The sequence below is a fragment of the Platichthys flesus genome, chromosome 21 (genome assembly GCF_949316205.1).
Source record: "Platichthys flesus chromosome 21, fPlaFle2.1, whole genome shotgun sequence".
NCBI lineage: Eukaryota > Metazoa > Chordata > Actinopteri > Pleuronectiformes > Pleuronectidae > Platichthys > Platichthys flesus.
The window spans coordinates 3451733-3473839 of NC_084965.1; the positions used below are offsets into that span (position 1 = coordinate 3451733).

The 22107-nt window shown below is 46.0% G+C and overlaps 1 protein-coding gene across 1 annotated transcript in view; it reads left to right on the top strand.

The window, feature by feature from the left end:
- Positions 1-6128: 6128 nt before the first annotated feature.
- gpr158a (G protein-coupled receptor 158a) overlaps positions 6129-22107 on the top strand; it is a 46534-nt gene continuing 30555 nt past the window's right edge. The window contains exons 1-3 of the mRNA XM_062379995.1: positions 6129-7089; positions 14580-14685; positions 17158-17307. Coding sequence (XP_062235979.1) covers positions 6200-7089; positions 14580-14685; positions 17158-17307 — 1146 coding nt within the window. The 5' untranslated portion in view covers positions 6129-6199. The remainder of the gene's footprint in view (positions 7090-14579; positions 14686-17157; positions 17308-22107) is intronic.

The following is a 22107-nucleotide window of genomic DNA, read 5'->3' on the forward strand; positions in this document are numbered from 1 at the left end:
GACAGAATCAAAGAGCTGAGCTCTGGGCCTGTGGCAAACAGATAAAGAGAGAGAGAGAAAGGTGCAGAGAGACATCAAGATAAATTGTGACTTTTACAATCACCTGTCTCACCGTGCTTTAAATCGTTTGTGCACTTTTTCTCACACACCGACGGGATGACCGATCACTTTTTCTGCTATGCATGAATATATTACATAGTACATGGTCACATGTCGGAGGTTTCAGCGTAGCAACTCTGTGCTTGTTCTCTCCTTCTCTACTCCCCCCCCCCCTCTGTGTGTGGGGTTTGCTTCTCTGTGAGCGTTGGCCTTATTAATCAAGCTGCTTGGCAGGTGAATGTGAGGAACGGGTGGGTAAGTGTCTGAAGATGGAAGAGGCTTGTGTTCAGATGCATGTGTGTGTCTGAGGAAGAGAGAGAGAGATCCAGCTGTTGCGTGGCACCACGGCTGGGTGAGCAAGGATAATTGCAGGTACCAGGCTGTTCCCACCTCTTTAATGTGAACCTGTGGCATAATGGAAACTGCTCTATAAAACAGGAGGGAACTGGAGAAGTGAGAGGAGGAGATTAACGCATCAGAGGACTTTGGAGAGAAGATCCAGTGAACTGGGTTTGATTTGAGCTTCTGCTCACAATAACACAGTCTCTGGAGTTCTGTTGGAAAACCTAAAGGAAGCAGAAAGCCCCTTTCATACAAGTAGGAGACAACCAATGGAGGAGCCATAATTTGGCCCTTATCTCATTCTCTCAGGCTAAACCCAGAACTCATGACCACAGATGATGGATGGAACATGAATCAATAAATCGAAAGCTTTGCCTTTTGGCTCAACTCCCACTCTGGAAGCATTTAGAAGTTTCACTGGTGGAACTGTGAATTGTTTGAAAATAGATAGAATAAATAGAAAGGGCAAGATCTCAGTCCTGTTACATTAGATTTAATATAACTCTGATTATGTTTATAGACACACATTATTCCATCCTGTGCTGATATGACTGATCTGTCCCTTTATTGAAGTTACATTGAACAGTGTATAAAACCTGCAGTGACATTTATTGCATTTGTAAACTGTAAAATTCACTGGTTTCAGTATAATTTGACTTTTCCTTGATGATTCAAACAAATGCTAATTCAGAGGCTTGTCCAGTGTGCCAGGAGTAAACCCACAACGGGGAACACACAGTCCTCGTCCATCCCGGTACAAAGAAACAGTCACATTTAGAAATGTTAAAAAACGCTGGCATGAAAACCTGGCACTGAGCGTTGGTTCTGAAGTGGAGGTAAAACACCCTCCATCACTGCAAGGAACCAAGTTTAACGTGTTGGCAGAGGCACCTCGGTCTTGGCCCGGTGCTTCGACAAAGACAGCTTGCCAGTGTTCGGGGGGGAAGCCGGTAAGGGATTAGCTCACATGACTGCACCCCCACAAGGTCACTGAGGGGTTAGACGTGGCAGGGATTGTGGCCCACTGGGGAACTGGCATTAACTCATGCAGGAAGAGCTTGAAGGTGTTGAACATAAACACCCTGATGTCAAGCAGATGTAAAGATAAAAAGAATCAGAGGAGAGTTTTTATTTAATTTAAAAGCCTTTTAATCTATTTATACGATATATAAACATGTTTGACTTTGTCAGGGACAGAAAATTAAAGTCCTTGACCATTGAATATAAAGATTGAGTCAAACATTCAGTTCTGACATTAAGAAATTTAAATGGGTTAAATCAGACTAAGGCAAGAGGGATATAAGTATCATAAACTCACCAAAATGGATAATACATTGATGAATGATTCAGGTCCAGGTAGAATTACATTTTAATGTGAAAGTAAAACATAAACCGAACTGTACACATTTTTACATTTCACTTTTCTATCAAAAAAGCTTTATTTACTCATTTGAAATTACATTTGTACAGTTTTATAACGACAGATGTACAGATTTAATATTTGTAATCATAAAATTGATAAATGCCCTACTTCATACTAGAAGGAAGATTTCCCTGAGACATCTTTTTAATGGTTTTATAGAATAATCTAATAATCTATTCTAATCTTTTCCAATCTATTCTAATCTCTGTCAGATTAATGAGGCCGACACTGATGTTACCTTGTGTAGGATCAGGAGTCTGATCACTGGGTTAGGACCTGCTGAATCTAAATGAAGAAATGAGGGTGACTGGAGGAAGCCGGCTCTTCTCCATCAAAACACGTAATCTGATCCGACACCTGAAAACAGTGTGAGCATGTCTTTATTGTCTATGCAGGTTTCTGTGTAGTAAAACCGTTGTCTTAACACGAGTATTATTGCAAAGTGAAGTGTCTTTATCTCCATGATCAATGGTTTCTTTCTGGAAGCAAACGCACCAACACATCTCAACATGGTGTTCACCGGAGGCTTCCCAGCTAATTACCTGAGACATTGATTCGCACCCCAACCTACCTCAGTGAAGTGTGAGGAAGAGGAGGGGAGAAGAGCTAATGAAGTTGTCAACAGGAGCTCGCCACCACAACACGACTGTTGCCGGAGCACAGATAGAGCTCATTTACATTTTGATGCAGAGCTAAATGCATTTGTACCTTTCTGCCGTTCAGAGTCTCTGAACAGCTCACAGACAAAAGGCAATGGTTCGATCCAAGGGGAACAAAATAAGTGAAGGGCCGTGGAACAGATTACATTTAACTGATGCCCTCATCGGGCTTGTGGCGACCGTCTGCCGGGATCTTCTCCCGTCTGTGATGAAGGAAAGAGAATCCATTTCTCTCTCGGCGAATGAAAAATCAATGACCCTGAGATGGATATGCGTGAAATGAGATATGAGCTTTGTCTCTGAGGACTCGAGGGGCTCAGATTGACAGCTGACTGACAGGGGTTAAGTGCCAGGAAAGGCTGACAGGCTCAGACGTGTAAATTTGACCATCTCGGACCCTCACACCAAATGTGTTGTGGACGTGAAGGTCAAAATGCTACATGTTCTGGGAAGAGCTAGCCATTATTGCAAAATTCACAAGATATAAATGACAATTTGCTACGACTGTCACAGACTGTCACAAACTGTCACACAGGTTTCATTGTGGTCACGACGTCCAGTTTTCTGACTTCACGCCGGCCTGTTCTCTACGTTGGGCGTCGTTCTACACCTCTGAATCCGAGCACCGAGAGATTGACAGTCACATCGCAGATGGCTTCGCTTTATTCCTCATCACTTGCGCCCGTGCGATCACCTTCTCTCTGATACGCCGCCTGAGGTATGAAGTGATCAGTGACTGTCACACACTGACTGATTCTCCTCAGCCGAGCCGGGGACAAAGGGAGCGGCTGTTTATCAATGTGATGAATACAGGGGAAGCCACATGCATGTTACATGTTGTGGTAATGACAACGTCAGCATTGGCGTGTCCAAAGCACTGTAAGCTTTTAAACTATGCTTACTGTTGCCTTTATTATGTGCATGTGTTTGCACATGTGTATGAACATCCTGCTCCTCCCTGACAGAACAGACGACTGTTTGGACTTGTTGCCGTTTTAGATTTGCAAACTCTCCTTTCCTAACACTGGATAAGAAAAGCCACCCTGGTCCCTTTTGTTTCACACTGTAAATTGTAACTTTGAGCGCATCAACCATCAAGTAACTTACACAAAAAAGACTCACATAGAAGCCCAGTAGCTCAAAAGTTAATATTACATTACCAATATGTTTTTTCCCAGGAGCAAACATGAGAGATTGCTCACAACAAGCAAGCAGGAAGCTATAATGTCTGTCACCATCACAGCTCTGACCAATGTCCTCATGTTCTTTAGAGGCTTCGTGTCTGACTTCCCATCAGGGCCATTGTTCTGCCGTCACCGCAGCTCTTCAATCACATTTTATTACATTCACACAGTCACCTGCTTTGAAACCCTCCAGAGGCACGAGGCCAGAAACAGACGTTGGTCTGTGAGATACCTAAAAAAAAAGATGATGCTGTGTCCACCTTCAGCATCATATTCATCGTCCTGACAGATTATTTAAGATTTCCCACAGGTTTAATTTTAGTTGACACCGGTAACAGTTTTAGGCAAAATACCAATAAGATATAAGGAACACAAGAATGAAGTGGTATTGAATAAAAATAGCAGCAGAAACAGCGAAATCCAATCAAGCAAATGTGGTTATTAATAAACTCAGATTTCAAATGACAACAAAGAGACACATTTGAGTTGCATGCCTCTGAAATCTGCTGACAAGGAGCTCTGCGCCTGTTTTTAAAAGAGGAACCCAAATTAATAAGCAGCCAGTTTTTCACAACAGAGGGAGAATGCAGCCCACTCTGAGCCCCATGAGTAATCTGACTTATGAATGCCACCAGACCGACAGGGACAGGAGGGCGATGTCGATGTCACGGTGGTGCAAGTATAGCAACTGTTTGGTTTCCCGTCTCTGGCTGTGAGCTTGTGGATATTTAGAAAAGAAAGCCGCCTCAGATGCAGCTCCATGTGTGTAGGTTGGTCAAGAAATCCAGGACGTCTTCAAGTCTCAACTTCCAGCATCCCCCCCGATGGACCGTGCACCACGCATGCCGACTCCCGGCTCTGTCACCCCTCGTCACGCCTGTCTTCCCTCACCCTGCTTCCAGGACGAGATGCCTGCAGCCCACACAGCGAGACATGACATGGTGAGAGGGAGGGAGAGAGAGAGGGAGAGAGAGCAAGAGAGAGGGAGAGAGAGAGAGAGAGAGGGAGAGAGAGGGAGAGAGAGCGAGAGAGAGGGAGAGCGAGGGAGAGAGAGGGAGAGAGAGGGAGAGAGAGGGAGAGAGAGAGAGAGATAGGGAGGACAACCTGACACCTGATAGCTTAGTGACAAATAAGAAATATATCAGCTTGCCGTCAGGCCATGTAGGTTATACAGTATATAAATATATACGTGTTTGTGTGTGTGTGTGTGTGTGTGTGTACATATGTTTATGTATATTTATATATGTATCAGTTGGTTTGTTGCAGGACATACTATTTGCAGTATTAACAGAAACTACCTTTTGCAAATGTCTGTTTATCTACTAACGTTTTTTTTCTACTTGCTTGTTCAATCATCCTCTGCCACTGCACTTTACTTACATACAAACATACAATACAAACCACTACAGTGAAAGGTGTTTATTAAGTTAATACTTAGTCTTTTTTTATGAATATATATATTTTTTACATTCCCTCTCATTCTGACTTGCCTGATGGAGGAGACGGCTGGTGTGTGGATCGATAAAGTTTTATCTTATCTTATTTTATGTTAAATCACACAAGACATCTGGTTTAAAGGTAAAAACTTCAACTGTAAGCACAAGAAAAACATTGGTATTTATACCCACCAATTGATCACCTGACTCTCAAATGTCTTTTCGATCCATCGATCTGAATCAAATGTTTAATTGGGAGTAATCAGTGGAAGATTGGCGTCTTCAGCTTCAGCACCTGACAGCTCCTTGGTGTGTTTCAGCACCGGACAGCTCCACCGAACCCAGCTCCTGATTGACAGCTGATTTGTCCAAACGCGGGTGTGTGTGTGTTTGTGTGTGTGTGTGTGTGTGTGTGTGTGTGTGTGTGTGTGTGTGTGTGCGTGTGTTTGTAAGTGTATGTGGCTGTTACTGGCTCCTTCATGCTGCCTGTGGTCGGAAGAGGGCGGAGTGCGTCTGTCGGCCAAGTGAGAAGCTCCGTGAGAAATAACAATACATATAAAAACCATCATAACACAATTACCTACTACCTGCTTCCGCGTCCGCTGTGCAACCAACACATGCTGCATAGGATCGAATCTGCAGCAAAGAAACCGAGACAGTCTTATGCACAGCGAGAGAGAGAGAGCGAGAGAGAGAGAGAGAGATAGCGAGAGAGAGAGAGAGAGGAGGGGGGGAAACAGCTGCAAGCGGATACTCAACATCAACAAGCTGTATGAGGCATCAGTAAGGAAGAAGGGATTTGACGAGGAGAGGAGAGGAAGGGAGTTCCTGTCGTTTTTTCCTCCTCCTTGTCTTTTTCATCCCAACATCACGCAGTGTGCAGCCTCGCATGAATATCCTACAAGTGGCGGAGCGATGCTTTAGCTGAGCCACTGGGTGATTTTTATATATTTTATTTTGTATCCTACTCTCCACCTCAGCTCTGCAGCCAGACGACTCAGTCTTTCCGAGCAGCAGCAACCTCCCGGACATCTGCGGGCGCTTTCTGGAAGGGAGATGGCTGTTTTCCGGCTGTCGCTGCTGCTGCAAGTGGGATTTGTGATCGGATCAAACCATAAATACGCGGACTGGTCCTCGCACGGGGAAGAGACCGGAGCACGGGCGGAGGTTTACGGCGCTCAGACGCACCGTCGGCAGCTGGCGCATCTCCGCGCGCCTCGTCCTCCTCCTCCTGCTGCTGCCGGGGAGGCGGCGGAGCTGGCGCAGCAAATCGAGGAGAGTCTCCCCCGGGTGGTCGCGGCTTTCCTGCACACGGGGGACTCGACCACCTTGAAACACGCCAACTGCTCGCGGAGGTACGAGATCGCCTCTCTGCGGGGAAGGTCACACGCCGCCCCGCATCACTCCCTGGGCAGCGTGCTGGACACGGTGCTGCACGCCACCAACTTCCTCAACGTGGTTCTGCAAACCAACAGGTCCAGGGAGCAGAGTCTCCGGCGAGACATTGAGTGGTACCATGCCCTGGTGAGGAGTATACTGGAGGGAGACGCCAAGATCCACCGGGCTGTGGTCACTTTCAGCGCGGATTCAGCCGTGGCCGGGCCCTCGATGCTCCTCCAAGCCACCAGGGCCGGTGGAGAGATCGTCCTGCAGGACCTCTCCAGCGTGGCCCACCACCATCTGCACAACCGCACAGCGGACACAGAGTGGTACCACGAGGTCAAAGACAGGAAGAAGCCCACTTTCCATAAGAGGGTGCTGAGCCAGGACTTTAAACCAGTTGACAGATCTTTGAACAGAGGAGAGAGTTTCATCCCTGACAAGACGCATGTGAAGTGGTCCGCTCCCTACCTGGAGTGTGAGAATGGGAATTTTGCTCCTCGGTGGCTTTTGACCCTATCGGCGGCTTTCTACGGCCTCAGGAACAACCTGGCTCCTGAGTTCAGGTAGGAACATGATGGGTGTTTGAAATGTGAGCAGTGATTTATAGGCTGATGTGACCCAAAACTCAAGAAATCATAACTTCTGTCTTGAACCCTCATCATCAGGACACACACACACACACGATATTATAGAAGCTAAGGATGCAGGAGAAAGGTCAGTCAGTCATAAGGTGAGTCCAGGTGGCTTCAACCACCAGTACACCCCACTTCTCACCCATCACAGTCAGTGCTTTGATCAGAGCTTCCTCCCTCTACCCCCCAAACACACTACACCCTCCCACCGGCCTCCTCTTCTCAAACGAGGGGGGTTTTCTTCTCTCCTCCAGTCTGATGAGGCGGCGAGATGCTAAAAATAACCCTTGGATGTTACTCGATGTAGCAGCGGTGGAAACCTCTGGCTACAGGCCCTAATTCATTTTTCAAACTCTCTCAGCTTCTCGATTTACCGCTCGGGAAATGCAGTGCAGACCTTTCTCTTTTCTTTTTCCCCTCTTTCAAAAAAGGGAGGTTGAGAAAAAAACCTGCTGTGAGTCAGAAGCTCGGCGAGATGAGAGACGGCCAATTCCAAGAGTAGAGCAAGGCAGCCGGCGTCAGCGGATGAAGAAATGCCGAAATGCGTCTGATGTTCTGGTGCCTTGTAGAAGCCGTGTCCTAAAGCCACCCCTGCTGCAGCCCGCTGGTGTAATCTGCACCGGAATAGTCAAGTGTTAAGGCTCCATAGGATCCTGACCAACATCTTCCCGATGAATATTTAATCCTGATCGGTAGTTGTGTGTGTACTGACTTCGATGAATCTTTAATTGATACACTCAAGTCGCACACAGGCAAGCAGGGATTGCAAATGAGTCCAAACCTGGAGTGATTACACTGTAACAGGCGATCAGCTACGTGGTGTCATCCCCGACTGAAGCCTCCCAGAGCAGCTACACACACATACACACACACACACACACACACACACTGTGAAGCGATCTGAGAGGAAATTAACCCACAGACTCAAAACTGATTATTCACGAAGCCAGATTCACGATATGGTTGAAGAATTGAGAAGGAGAAACCTTTCTTTGCCAAAAGGAGCAGTTTCACCGTCCATTGATATTCCCCCCCCTTCAACCAGGGCCTCCTCCAAAAGATCGAACGTGTGACACGCGTGGGTGTTTTGTGTTGTTTGTGTCCCCGGAGAGTGGCCTGTTCAGCGGCCATAAAAGAACCATGTGCTTAAAGGAGCAGGAGGAGCCACACGTTATTCACATTATCATGTCGGCCATTTAAATAAGCTTACTGTAAATTATACAGTATCTCATGCGCTGATGTATTATGGGTAAATTAAGAATCTGTACATTTGATGCACAGAATACTTTCAACTTTGGGGGAAATACACTAATTAGATTTCTTGAACTGTCACATGACGATTAATCTCATGTAAATGTGTAGTTACCCTCAGCTTTAGCATAGTTAGCATTGTGTAGCACAAAGACTGGAAACAAAATGAAGGCGTTAATATAGTTAAAGAGGTTTAGAGCTGCTTGTATTGGCAAATTGTTTATTATTTAGACAGAGCGAGGCTAGCTATTTCCCTACTTTTGATGTTATGCTAAGCTAAGCTAAGCAAACATGGATGTGGACATTGTTTAGCAGGGAAACAGCCGAGCTACACGTCAGCTCTGCAGAGACAAACAGTCTTTGAAACACTTTGTTTTTTGAAATAAATCAATTTAAACGTTAGAGGAGGCGTGAGGTCGATGTTGACCTCGACTGACATTTTGGACAGAGCTCACCTCTTGACTGTTTTCTTATATAACTCAGAGGAAGACAGGGGAAAAAACTGAAATATGACACCATCCTTTTAAAAATGAAAGAAACCCCCTTCAAACCTGACTCTGCTATTTCTCTCTGGTGTATTGATCTCTGCAGATTTTGCAGAGTTAGCATTGTCAAATTGATTAATGCACATACAGGGGGTTGATTTGAAATACCCCTGTTGTCGTGCCTCGCTGCCTGTTTGCCGTGTTTCAGATGCTCAGAACAACGCCCCCTGCAGCCTCCCTGTGCCCCAGCAGCCAGATAAAGAAACCGGAGAAGAGGGGAAACGCTGCCTCAGACATCAGCTCTCCTCCGCTTCCCTTCCTGATGAATACACAATCAATACGACGATGAATTAATAATGACTGATGTAGAACAACAACCCTGCGTGGGCCATTTTGATTCCGGTCCTTCAATGCCTCAGCCACTTCCTGTTTGGCGTGATGCTGCAGGAAGACGCGAGGGGCCTGGTGTTGATTTTCCACGCATCATGCATATGGAAATTATGAGTCTTGTTTCGCTCCTTTTCTCTTTTTTTGGGCTCGTCGAACACGCAGGTGCTAAACAACGAGTGAGTCTTGTTAGAGCAGGAGTGTGGGGACGTGTGTTTGTGATAGATCGACCTGTTGTTTGTGTGAAGGTGTAAGAAATCGCACCTCTCACACTTCATCTCTTCTCTTCCCGTCTGTCTCTTCAGCTGCACTCCAGGCACAGGGGAGGCAGCTTAGACCACACACAGAGGACTGGCTGTTTCCAAGCGTGCAGTGTGTGTCTGTGTGTGTGTATGTGTGTGTGTGTGTGTCTGTGCTATTGTTGGAGGCTGAGACATTCTTCAGGATGATACTGTACCGTCCTAATTGGCAGATCACTCTAACTTCAGACACAAACTCGTACACACACCGCAACACAAAAGAAGGAGATGGATTGTGAGAGTGGAGGTGCTGTTTTTGTGAGGTGAACACACACTGCACTTCAAATTCGACTCTCACAACACACATCTTAATTGCTTCCAGGCTGAAACTCAAGCAGCGGTGGCAGAATAGCAAGGCAAACTCATTTTAAAAAAGGGTAAGCAAACTGTAAAGGAATACAAGTACTTCTCATTGTATTTCTCCAAAGGCCACACAGCCCCCCCCCCCCCCCCCCCGTTCCTGCTGTGGGACCGTGGACAGGGAGGCCTTGAGCTCCACGAGGAACCAGCAGCATCTGCTCAGATGCAGACCATCCAGAAACTAAACAGGGAGGAAACCCCACAACTCCTGAGGCTTGGAGCGTGATACATGATGCTTAACTGAGATGAAAGGGAGTGGGGGGGGGATTCAGAGCCGAAACGGCGAGTGTGTTGATTTCAGGGCAAGAAAAAGTCTGAGGAATATTGGAAGCAATCGGTTTTCCAGTGAGTGTAACCTGAAGCAAGCACGGGTCAAAGATCCCTGAGGTGCTTCTTCTGCTCTCAGTGCTGCTGTCACTGGGACGTCACTGGGACGTCACTGGGACGTCACTGGGACGTCACTGGGACTCCGCTGCTCGGATCCATCAATACGAGAAAATGTTTCACAGAATCAAACAACCAAGTTATATGTATTCATGATAATGCAGCTAATGATGGAAATAATCTCGGTGATTTTCGCAGTATTATACACCAGTAACCTCTTAAAGGATTAGAACATCTGTAATTTCATTACTGGAGGTTCATCCCACTCTAATCTGATGTGAGAATAGAGCTGCAGGAGGATAGAGCGGCCGCAGAACGGGGAATATAGAGCGGCTAAATGATTTGTCAAAGGAATTAAGCTATTTCATTTTTTCAGATTTAGGGACGTTACAGACCAACGGAAATATAAATGCAACTTCAACACAGAAAGTAGCTGCAAACCCTGAGTCAGCATAAAGTTGATTCTATTTCTCTTGTATGACATTTAAGAAGAATGCTTTCAGAATCAAACGAGAACTATTTACTTGACTTGTCATTGGATCCAGGCAAAAAAAAAAAGAAGATATATATCAATCAGCTAATGTTCTCCACAGAACTGTCAGGCTTCCTTTGTCAGCAGCTCGAATCAATGAACTCTCCTGCAGCTCAGTGTTCGGACGTCAGAGCAGAGCTTTTATTGAAAAGAGACTCAGGAGTCCAGAACTATGACAGGATGTCCCCACTCTCTAAAAGAAAAAACGTCTTTATTCGTTTTCTGTGACAGACGCTTCGCCGCGGGCGCCGTGTCTTTTCTGATGGCCGGCGACAGAACTCAATACAATGACCCAGGTTGCACTGGGACACTGGGAGACAAGCAGCATCCTGCCTGGCGGCCAGACTCTCATTAGCTTCTGCTCGTCCTGTCAGCTTAATGCGTTTCCATCACATAAGAGCGATTTTCCTCGGGAGGGCTGCTCGGTTCTTGCATTGTGATTGTTCCGTGACATAATGCACGATCTGTGCCCTTCTGAAAGGACAGCAGAGTGTTCCTGTCGGGACACCGGGGCAGCAGAGAGACGTGCGTCCTGAGCGTGCACGTCGTCTGGCTGCATGGATGAGCTCAAGGATAATGTCTGAGCTTGTGCCAGTCGCTCATGCTCACCTCTCTCTTTACATCCTCCCCGGTTTGTGTGCACGGTGGAAATGTCAGAGCTAATTCCTTTTGCTCCAGAAGAAACTGCCAGATGCTCTGTGTTGTTGTGCAAACCTGCACATTAACACATGCAAAGTGTCCAGCACACATGAGATCTGATTGAGCTCTGCAGACGAGCCTCTCTGGTGCCGCTGCTGGTCGAGGTTCAGACTCGAGCTTGGCTCCCTGCGCTGTGCACAGAGGCTAAATGGGCTAATCAATCTCAGAGTCCATTTTCTTGGCCTGAATAGAGACGTACGGCTCAAAGCTCATAGACCCGACATTCACTTTTCATTCATTTGTACTCTCATGACTGACCTGCAACAAAGAGGAATTCACTGCCAGCATGTTTCCATGAAAATGCTTTTGTAGCCTGAGAACAATTCGCCAGATCCAGTCGGCTTCTTAACGTGAGCACAGTTTATGTCCCAGAGAGCGGAGCCGGTGCTGGTGGGACGCTCCTCTTTTTGCCGCTCTGGCCTTTAGACCCACAGAGAAGGGAGGATGAAAGGAGAGAGCACTTGTTTCCTGGGGCACCACTATCTCCTGGTCTCTGTGATAATCCCGTCTTTGTGGCCCTGATGGCCACGATGCCTCGGCCCATGCTCCTTGTTCCTGCTCTCACGTTACGGTCCAGTCTTTGTGAGGCGCCCGTATTCAGACCCCCCCCCCCCCCCCCCCGATGCACTTGCTCTCTTTTCTCTCTCTTTTTTCCCCCGCAAGCTCTTTTTCATGCCATATGTCCACTCTGGCTGCGATGCTGATCGCCTGCAGAGTTGGAAGCGGACGTAAAAAGAGGAGGCGATTGTTGGAAGAGAGGAAAAGTAGACGGGCTATTTTTCTCTTTGTACAGACTATTGCAAGCAAAACCCGAACAGCCTGAGCCGCTTTTGTAACAGACATTTTGATGAATCCTCAGAGCAAATGGCCATATTCCTGTGCCGCGTGTTTCAATGCCCTTATTACATAACGGAGAAATGAAACGGAGGTAATTTCTCAGCAGTGAGGTGGAGAACAGCGAGGTCAGGCTGCCCCGAGGCGGGACCCGAGCAGCGGTTATTAATAACAGACGTACGGGCAGAGCGAGCTCTCGGCTGATATCCTGAGGGAGCAGGTACAGGGAGGCAGCTCCTGCTCACCTGGATACACACCAGCAGCGCCTGTCGGAGCACATGGTGACGAAACGGCTGAAAACCATAAAAGTGAATCATCTTGATCGCCCCCTAGAGGCTGGCTGCAGTACAGGCCCTACTCCATGATGCTGGATGGGACATGGACGTGTGTTTGTTCTGGTTAGAAATATCTGATCTGAACCTGAATGCAGCAGGAAACTGACTTGAAGACTTTAACCTTCTGGATGCTTGTGAGATTTGATATTACCTCATTTCATGTGCTACAGTGGCTGCATGGTACATTTATCCAGAGTGTAAAATCATCAAAACTGCAGGAGGAGTAGAATGAGGTGTGAAGAGCGCCGTTCAATTCATCTCCCAGGTAATAATCTTCTCCATTAATATTTTGCAGAGACCACCAGGGGCTTTTTAACAAAGCAGAGCTGAGGCTAAATGCATTCATAATATAATAATACAAATCACTACACTGTAATTGAAGCCTTATTGGCCAAAGATCTCCGGTAGAAATTTGCGGAGCTGTTTCTCTCCGGGACACAAATCCTGGAAATTGGACGACCACAGATATCAGTGACTCAGCTCTTCGCTGTGAATCCTGAAGGAACATTAAAAGCCACATGAAGGTCAATGTTCCAACAAGAGTCACCCGGTCGTTGCAAAGTCACCCAGCCGGTTGTTTTCAGGGAAGAATCTGCAGGTTTTTGCATGAATTATAAACTTTACATCTTCAATTCAGTTGTTCGCTTTGGGGGAGAGTTGTGTAATTTAATGGGATTTTAAAAACTACATTAAAACTTAGCTCTCATCCTGCTGAGCTCTAACTCTGGACAGCCGTTCATCACGTCTCCTCTAAGTTTTGCGTTGTTAGAGAATTTAGCCGGAATCGATTTTCCAACTTGCTGCCTCGAGCCGTCCTCAGCTTTTCAGTCTTCCTGCCTGGACGTGGGCTGAGGTCATGGGAGAGGAGACGGTGCACAGGGCCTCGCTGAACTGAAGAGCATTGTCCAACCAGGCAGAAAAAATATAGATTTTATACTTAACAAACAAAAAAATACATATATACACTTGTATTTAGCTGTTGTGTTGCAGCAACATGTCCGAGAAGAACCCATTAAACTTTGGTTTGGATCCAGATCAGGGGACAGATGCACATATTTGTTTTTCCTCTTTCTTTATCTCAGTTTCCTGCCGAAGCTGCACTTGTATGTTGGTAAAGGAGAATCACCACAATAACCTCACATTGCTTTTTCATACACCAGCATCTTTGCCTCATATCCTCCCTGAGCCAAAGACACCATATACCGCACAATGCAGCGGATGAAATAATAAGTACGCAAATAGAAACATGAGGTTTCTATTTTTGTCGGTACTCAAAATGAAACGAGACACCGAGCTGCCGTTCATCGTGTCTGACCTCATTTCACTGTTTCCTCACTCCAGCTATTAGTTAACTGAAAATATGGATTCTGACCCCGTGGAAATGGTTCATGCCTCAATCTGCCTCGTTTAACTGATTTCAAGGTGCTATTGAACCAAACACATATTTCATACTTTCAAATACATTCTTAATTGCTGAAATATAATAAGTACAATCAACTTAAATAATAATTAAGATTCATTCATGTTGTGCAAACTGAATTAATACATTCTGCATGTCTGCTGCTGTTAGAGATTTGCAAGATGGGGATGTTATTATTTATGTGGTGTTTTTATGCAGTTCTTTTAATTTATAAAAATCTCTCCCATGTCTGTGGTGTCCCTGGTAATTAGTTTTCTTGTTTTTGAGCAAATACCAATATTGTTTTCAAACGTCGTCCTCGTCTTTCTACCAAAGTATTGATCTCAAAACATGTAAATATAGAGTTCAACCTGTAAAAGCCCATCATCCCTCTCTTTGCACTAACATCCTTAATTCCCCAGCAGCCGTCCTAATGCTGTCCTCCTGTCTTTGCAGGGGCGTGGTGCGAGTGGACATTAATCTGCAGGATGTTGATATCGACCAGTGCTCCACTGAAGGCTGGTTTGCTGGAACCCATCGATGCAACCTGACCACCATGGAGGTGAGTGTCAAACCTGCTGAACCTGCCGAGTGTTGATTCTGTGTGGAAAACTCAACTGTAACTGTTCACGCTCTCGGTCACGTTTCAACAAGCAGCACTAAATCTGAAGGTTTCATGATGAACGGACGACGATCGGACTCTTCTTTTATGAGGCTGTTTTATCAGCTGAAAATTACAGTTTACACGTCTTGAAGATCGAAATACATAAAAAAGTATCTTTCCTTTTTGTGTTTACATCAAAAATAAATCAGATATGACAGTAGTTGTGTAAATAACGTGAAATCCATCCTCATAAATGGATCCTTCAATGTGTCAAGGGATCCTCCGGAAAAATATGAAACCTCGTCTCCGCCGCCGTCTCCGTTATTACCTCCATCAAGGTCATGTTGTCATGAAATATGATGAGAGTTGATGGTCTGCGTCGTGCGGGACTAAGTGGACAGATGGGTCCAACTGGGCTGATTCATTTATAGTTTTTGTATTAGTTATCATTATGGTCACCGACACCGAGGGTCAAATCTTAAGGGTTTGTTTACTGGGTCAAGAAATGATTTTGAAACACTTGTTCAGCACCTGCAGGAGAAAATAGTCCTGATCCTTTTCATACGGAATGAGGTTAAAAGGTCAAATGAAACCAAACCATTAGTAAACAGATGTTAATCGACCAAAGTTTCACTCTTAAAGACTCCATCTTCTGTTTGGGAGCTTTATTATCATGGAGACTTTTCTCTGAAGGATATATCTGTTCACAGATTAATGAAATCACACGTCTCGCTAGAGGAACTCCTTCCATGTAAACAATGGATCAGAGAGGAATAATAATCCAAATGTATAGTACGGTAAATATGTGTTTCGATAGAGTTGATTCTTTCTGTGGCACCTGCGTGTGCAGCATAGCCCGAGTGACCGGGACTCAAACTGAGTGTGTGACGGAGGAGGTGTAGAACATGTTTACTTCCTGTCCTGTGGTGCAGCCAATCCGCCGCGTGGCTTCACCCGGAGTTTTGAGTTCCTGTTTGTGTGACCTTGCCTTAAAGAGGGAAATGTGGGAAATGTGCATGTGGAAGAACTGCATTGAACACAACTGTCTGCGCGGATGGTAAAAACTGATGATTTAATAGCCTCAGAGCTGCTTTTACAGATGTGTCCCCTCAAAACATTTGGAGAGTAAAGCTAATCCACTCTGCTAATGTGCTGTATGTGAGTCGGCTCGTTCTCCCCGACGCCTCCGACCCGCGGCTCCGGTGCCGTCGGTGGAACCGATAGATTCTGAAGATGTGCTGTAGATCAAACTGATTCATAATGCATGTGATGTAATGGATTGCAGTGAACCTCCCTGAATAATTAATAACTCTCTTTGTCTGAGTACTTCCACCTCTCCACGGACAGTCGATGTCAGGGACATTTGACATAGTGTGTGTGTGTGTGTGTGAGACATAGACAGAGTGTGTGTTGCTGCAAGGAGACAAACACATTGTTACTGGTATAGATTTTTAGCCTGGTTTGCCAAATAATGATCTCCATGCGCTTACACTGCAGGAGTGTGTTGGGGGGTGCGCTTGCTTACAGCTGAATGATGAGAGCTGCCGTGGTCGAGGCTTGTTACAGGATCCGTCTCGTGCTGCATGACAGCTTTATCATGCAGGAGGGCTCGTTAGCGTCATATCTGCTGGATCCACAACACAGATGGGGAGAGGAGTCGAGGAGGGAGTGTGTATACGTGTGTGTGTGTGTGTGTGTGTGTGTGTGTGTGTGTGGAGGTACGTCGAACAAGGGCCGCGCTGATTCCACCCAAGTTGTTTTCTCTTGTGAATATTCATAATTCATAAATTACACACGCTCCCTCTCACATAAATTGGAATTACAGCATTGTTGTGTCAGTTGCAGCCAACAACCTACTTTCCTGGGCCTTAATTAAAGTGCACGACGAGGTAAATCACAGGTGACGGGGGGGCTGGTGTTTCTCCAGCTATGAATAGAAAGCCCCAACAGCAGTGTAATCAAGTCTTGTCGAGTTGTGTGTGTGGGCCTGTGTGTGTGTGTGTGTGTGGGGGGGTAATGTGATAAAAACAGCACAGGGAGGGCTGCCCTGCCTTTGCAACCAGGGATTCATTCTGTGTTATTGCTGTATTTTCTTTCCCGGGCAGGTATTCCCTCTGCATGTGCAGCAATCTGTAGTTTAATGGGTTTCTTTGGATTCATTTAGACGAAACAGACGATCATTTCAAGCTGCTGAAGATGCGACTTAGTGAGTATTTTTCTTTGTGTTACTGGAAACAAAGCATTTGTGTTTTCATAAGGGTCGGAGCAGTTTATTTACTGGAGTGTATCTATAACGTATTCACATTTCTACTCCCCCCTCTAACAAGGCTCTCACGACAACATTCCACACGTTCTGTTTTACATGCACAGGATGAATTCCTTTCGTTGCACAACCACTGTTGTTGTCCTTCTCCTTTTCCTTCCTCTTAGCTGCAGGTTTTCTTTTTAAGTGCCACCATTCCAGCAATTGAATTTGACAAAACGCAGCGGTTCCAGCCAGCAGGGCCAGGCAGAGCCGGCTCCCTGGCCTCGCCTTGCATCCTGCCTCTCAAGCTGCTGTCGGCCCAGCCAAGCGTGCAGGCAAGCCCAAACTCAGATGGAGGCAGATGCTATGGATGACTGGTTCACCAGGCGAGAGGAGGAAGGCAAAACAAAATGAGGCTCGGACTGTTGAGGAGAGAAATACAATAACCCAAGGGCTCCGGGAACCTGATTGTTTGACGAGTGGCAGAGCAATTTTTTTAAATCCAACGATTTTCTTATCATTCTTTCCCAATTATTGGTTTTTATTTTCATTTATTTTTCTGTTATGGTTCCACAGGTGATCTATTTAAAGATTCCACTGAGACCCCGGTGGATTTGGCCTCTTTACTTGACTTGCACTGCATGCCTGTGGCATTTTAACCACAGGCAGACGGCTAGTTTGTAGAATTAATAACTACCTGCTGACCTAAGATATAGAAAAGTGTGATTGAAACCCTGTAGATTTCCAGATCTGTAGCAGAAAACTTATTTTCTGTATACAATACACTAATTTTGGGGAATTGAGGTCAATTTAATTCCGTATTCATTATGCAGTACATATATATTATAGTAAATCGGTTGTTTTTGCAAGTAGGCACCGTGTCTAATGCCATGAAATTACAGGAACATTCAAACAATGGAGAGAATGAACCAGCCCACGCTGCTGTCAGGGATAATACATGTGTTTATATCAACTCTGACTCCAGACCAGAGGCAAACACTGCATTTCATTGACCAAGTAGCTCTGACTTCGATCCCACTGAAACCAGATTCATCTTCACATAACCAAGCATGTAGCCGAAAAAGATCATCAACCACAATCTCCACTTCATTTCCTGCTGAAAGGCTGTCAACATGGCGTCTGCGGTTGACGGTTCTCTGTCTCTTTCCTCTCATCTCTCACTAATGGCACTTCAATTAGTGTGTTTCACCGTTCTTCAGAAGTCCAGGAGTTGGCCGCCCCGGGGGCACCTTTCACAGGAGAATGTGGCCGTGGATGATGATGAATGTTTCAATCAATTAGCTTATTGCTCAGAACAAGTGGTGGGGCCCTGGGGGACGGTAGCCGGTGAAAGGCGGTGACACAGAACCTGAATGATGACTCCAGCCCGCACCACGAGGTCGCCTGGCGCTGCCGAGCGAGAGGAGAGAGGCTGGAGGGAGATGACCATTTAGAATCTGAGAATGAAAACATCTGGTTTTAAAAATGTGTCCAGGTGGCGTCGGAGCACCTGGATTTAATCTCTAGACCCGTCAGCCCTTTGGTCCCGACTGAATATCTGAACTAGTGTTTGATGGAGTGATGTTAAATTTGCTGCCAGGATGAACCCTGATGTTTTCTACGACCCCGCCCCCCCCAAGGAGCGAGTAACACACTCAGCCAATCACCAAAGAAACTTACTGGAGAAACTTAGACTTTAACTTTGGTTCTTGTCCCGTCCACTAACACGGAGGAGGATCAGATAGATATTGAATCAACCAGACGGCGGCTCTGTCGTCATCTATCTTCTTTATTTTTTTGATTTCCCTTCTCCATCTATTTCTGTTCTCAAATTCACTCCAGAGACAATGAGGCACAAAGCTTTTGTGGAAAAAAATCCATTTAGAAAAAAACTTATCTGGAATCAAACTCCTGCCTCAGTTGAAGTAGGATAATTGAAAAAGCATCTTTTGAGTTAAAAGACAAACACGGACGCTCAGATGCCAGACGGCTGCGTGTCAGCAGGACGATTGATGTTTGCTTCACTGTGTCGCTCTCTCTCTCTGCTGTGAGTGGATGTTCATATTGAACCTCTGTCACATCCTGACCTTGGTTCAGGAGGTCGCCCCGCCCCGGCTCGGTCCCCGTCCCGCCACCATCTCAATCACACGCTCTTTTCTCCGCCCCGTGTACCTGCTGAATTAATAACGCCGCCGGTGTTAAACAACCGCCGCTGCCTCCTGCGTCTGCTCTCGCCCTCGGCCTCGCTCTGGTTTCCACTCTCTCGCCCTCGGTGTGCACCAAACAACACTCTCCGTGCTCCACACATCATTTTGACTTACTCTCCTTCCCTGGAGGCCTGGTTCTAACCACTATCCCCAACACTTCTCCCAGTCCTGGTCCTGCGATAAATAATTAACCTGGAGGAGACCGGATCCTTGATTGTTTTTATTCCCATGAGACTTGTGGGAACTGTTTTGTCCTCCCAGACGTGGACAATCAGATTCTTGAAAAACTCTCCATCTTGTGGGGACCAGCTTTCGTCCTCAGGTTATATTTGTCCTTTGGAGTTTTATAGATTTTTGTCTCCATCATGTCACAGTTATTAGATTCTTTTCTCCAGTTTCTTTTTCCTGCACAATCACATTTTGTTCCTCTTGAGGCTAATGTGCGCCCAGATCTAGATTTTCCTCCTCACAGTATCTGAATGCAGTGATTTGCTTTTGCAAGTCTGAATAAAAAACCTTGTCCTCAGATTGTAATTGTAATTTTTCTGATAGTCATTTAATATTTGTCCCCAACACGTGACTGTGCAAACGTTTGTGTCCCATTTATGTCTGAACAGATTTCTGGAGTGAATAGTGTCCCGTCTATAAGACTGGAGCTCGGTCTCAATCCATCAGAGGCTACGCTCGACCCCTCGATTTGACCCAATTATCGGCCATTGCTGTATTTCATCTGAGGACGTAGAGGAAGACATGTTGACGTCTGTCCTCAGGCTCAAGGCACACTGCTCCACCCACACTGACACGGGCCGATTGTGTAACAGCGGCACGACTGGACTGTCACACACACTCAACATCTCAAAAACAACTTCAACATCTACTGAAGATGAACTAATTATTATTCACACTGAGTCAGTTGTTGAATCGAATATGACACAAAGACAAACAGCTGATTGGCCCTGACCCCCTGTGGTGACCTAGACCCCGAGCTGTTCCCATCATGCATTGTTTCTGTGATTTACACGTCATTGTCTTTTATCCAGCAATCTTTACCTTCAGCTGCCTTTAATTTAGAAACATCACACGAAGGCCATGCTCGCTATTGGCAGCCATGATAACAAATCCTTTATCTACACGACAGCGGCTGTGCAGGAGCATGCGTTTCACACGCGTGTTCTCCGCTACACCTGCCAGCGCCGCCTCTCCTTAACGAGCTGATGTCCTTATTTAGGTTCATTCGTTTAACCTGAGAAAGACGTACGAGATGTTCTGAATTGATGGGATTCATTTTGAAAAACTGATTGCCGGCTGAAACTCATTCATCAGCGTGTCACCAAAAAGTGATTGATCTCAGAATCAGGGATGTTGCTTGATTTGCATGCGAAGGTTCGAGGCCTCGTTCTGCTGCATAATGAGTCGTGAGTCTTCTGTCATGCTCCAGATCATCTTCTGTGGGAAAGTTACAAAGGATGGATTCACTGAAACATTTATGCTCGTGTTCCTTTAGTGAAAAGCAATCAGAGTGAATTCTTAACAGTATCGGATCCTGCTATTAAATATTATGTTTATAACTATCGCTGCAGGGAGGTTGTGACTTTGTGCAGAACTATGCAAAAACGACTTGATGGGTTTCACTGGATTTTTCCATGTTCTCCATATGTCAGCTCTGTGATAGGCTAGTGATCTGCCTCTCGTCCCAATCTGAGCTGTGATTGGCTCCAGCTCCGCCCTGCGACCCTCAAACAATCAGTGCTCTGGGTTTTGTTTAATGCTCCGTTCTAAGTTAAATGTGTCTCCTCGGTGTCGTGCACAAATTTCCCAGAGTTTTATGTCACATCCAAATGTGTCATCCTTCAGTAGCACTTCATTTCTCACTCGACGTGCAGCTCGCTCAGAAAACTCCCCGGGCCCCTCTTCCAACGTGATGCATTAGCTGAGCTAACGGTGAGTAACGTTTATCTGCTCGTTTCTCTGACAGCTCCCCCCCCCCTACACTCCTTTGCCAAAAAACTCTCACCCCTTCTTCTGCAGGCTGATAAAAATAGCAAGTCGTTTTAGGATCTTGGGATATTCCCCATGCCTTTTTGAAACATGGCATCACAGTGAGGCAGGGATTCCCACACCCATGTCACCGACAGCTCCACACCAGGACCGTGACCCTTTCAACCTGCTGATCTCGTTTCGGCAAGAGAAAGAGCTCGAAGCGTCCTAATTAACTACGTCCCCGGCTATGTTGCCTATTAGAGTGTGTTCAGGAGCCTATAAATAGGGTAATTGCTAATTATCTAGAGTCATCGCGGCAAAGCTGTGATTATGCTACAGAACTGATAAGGGTGCTTGATAAGAAGGAAGCAGAATACTGCTGTGCACCAGCAGATTTAAATTCACCCCTCAATTTCAGCAAATCCTTTTGTGGCCGGGAGAATTAGGCAGCGTTGTGGAGGAAACCCTGAACTCAAGAGCAGGAAGCAGGAGACACTGCAGGAAACATGGATTCAGAAAGAAGGAGGAGTTTGAAAAGCAGAAAGATGAAGTCCTCTACTGGGACATAGTCAATCGTCTTCTTTTAGCTTACCCGTGTTAAGAGGCAAAGTGAACTGACTCACTATTATGAATGCTAGTCCTGTTCGCCACCTCCAGCTACCCGTAAGGAGTTTACCCTCAAATGTTGATGTAAAAGAGATATAAGAGTTTCATACCGTCAACAAGTGATACTTCAATTTACAGCAGGTAAATGAAACCACTAATTCTGAGAATTGACATCTCATAGTGGACTCAGTGTCCCGTCTCCTCAGGATGGAGACATCATGGCTGAGGGCCGTCGGCTCTGAGCTGAGGGACGACACCTCACAGGACACCTCTGGTCTTCACTGTGGCCCCCGGCCCCCTTCTCCACTGTCTGGCTAATTGGCTCTGTGGAAAAAAAAGTTG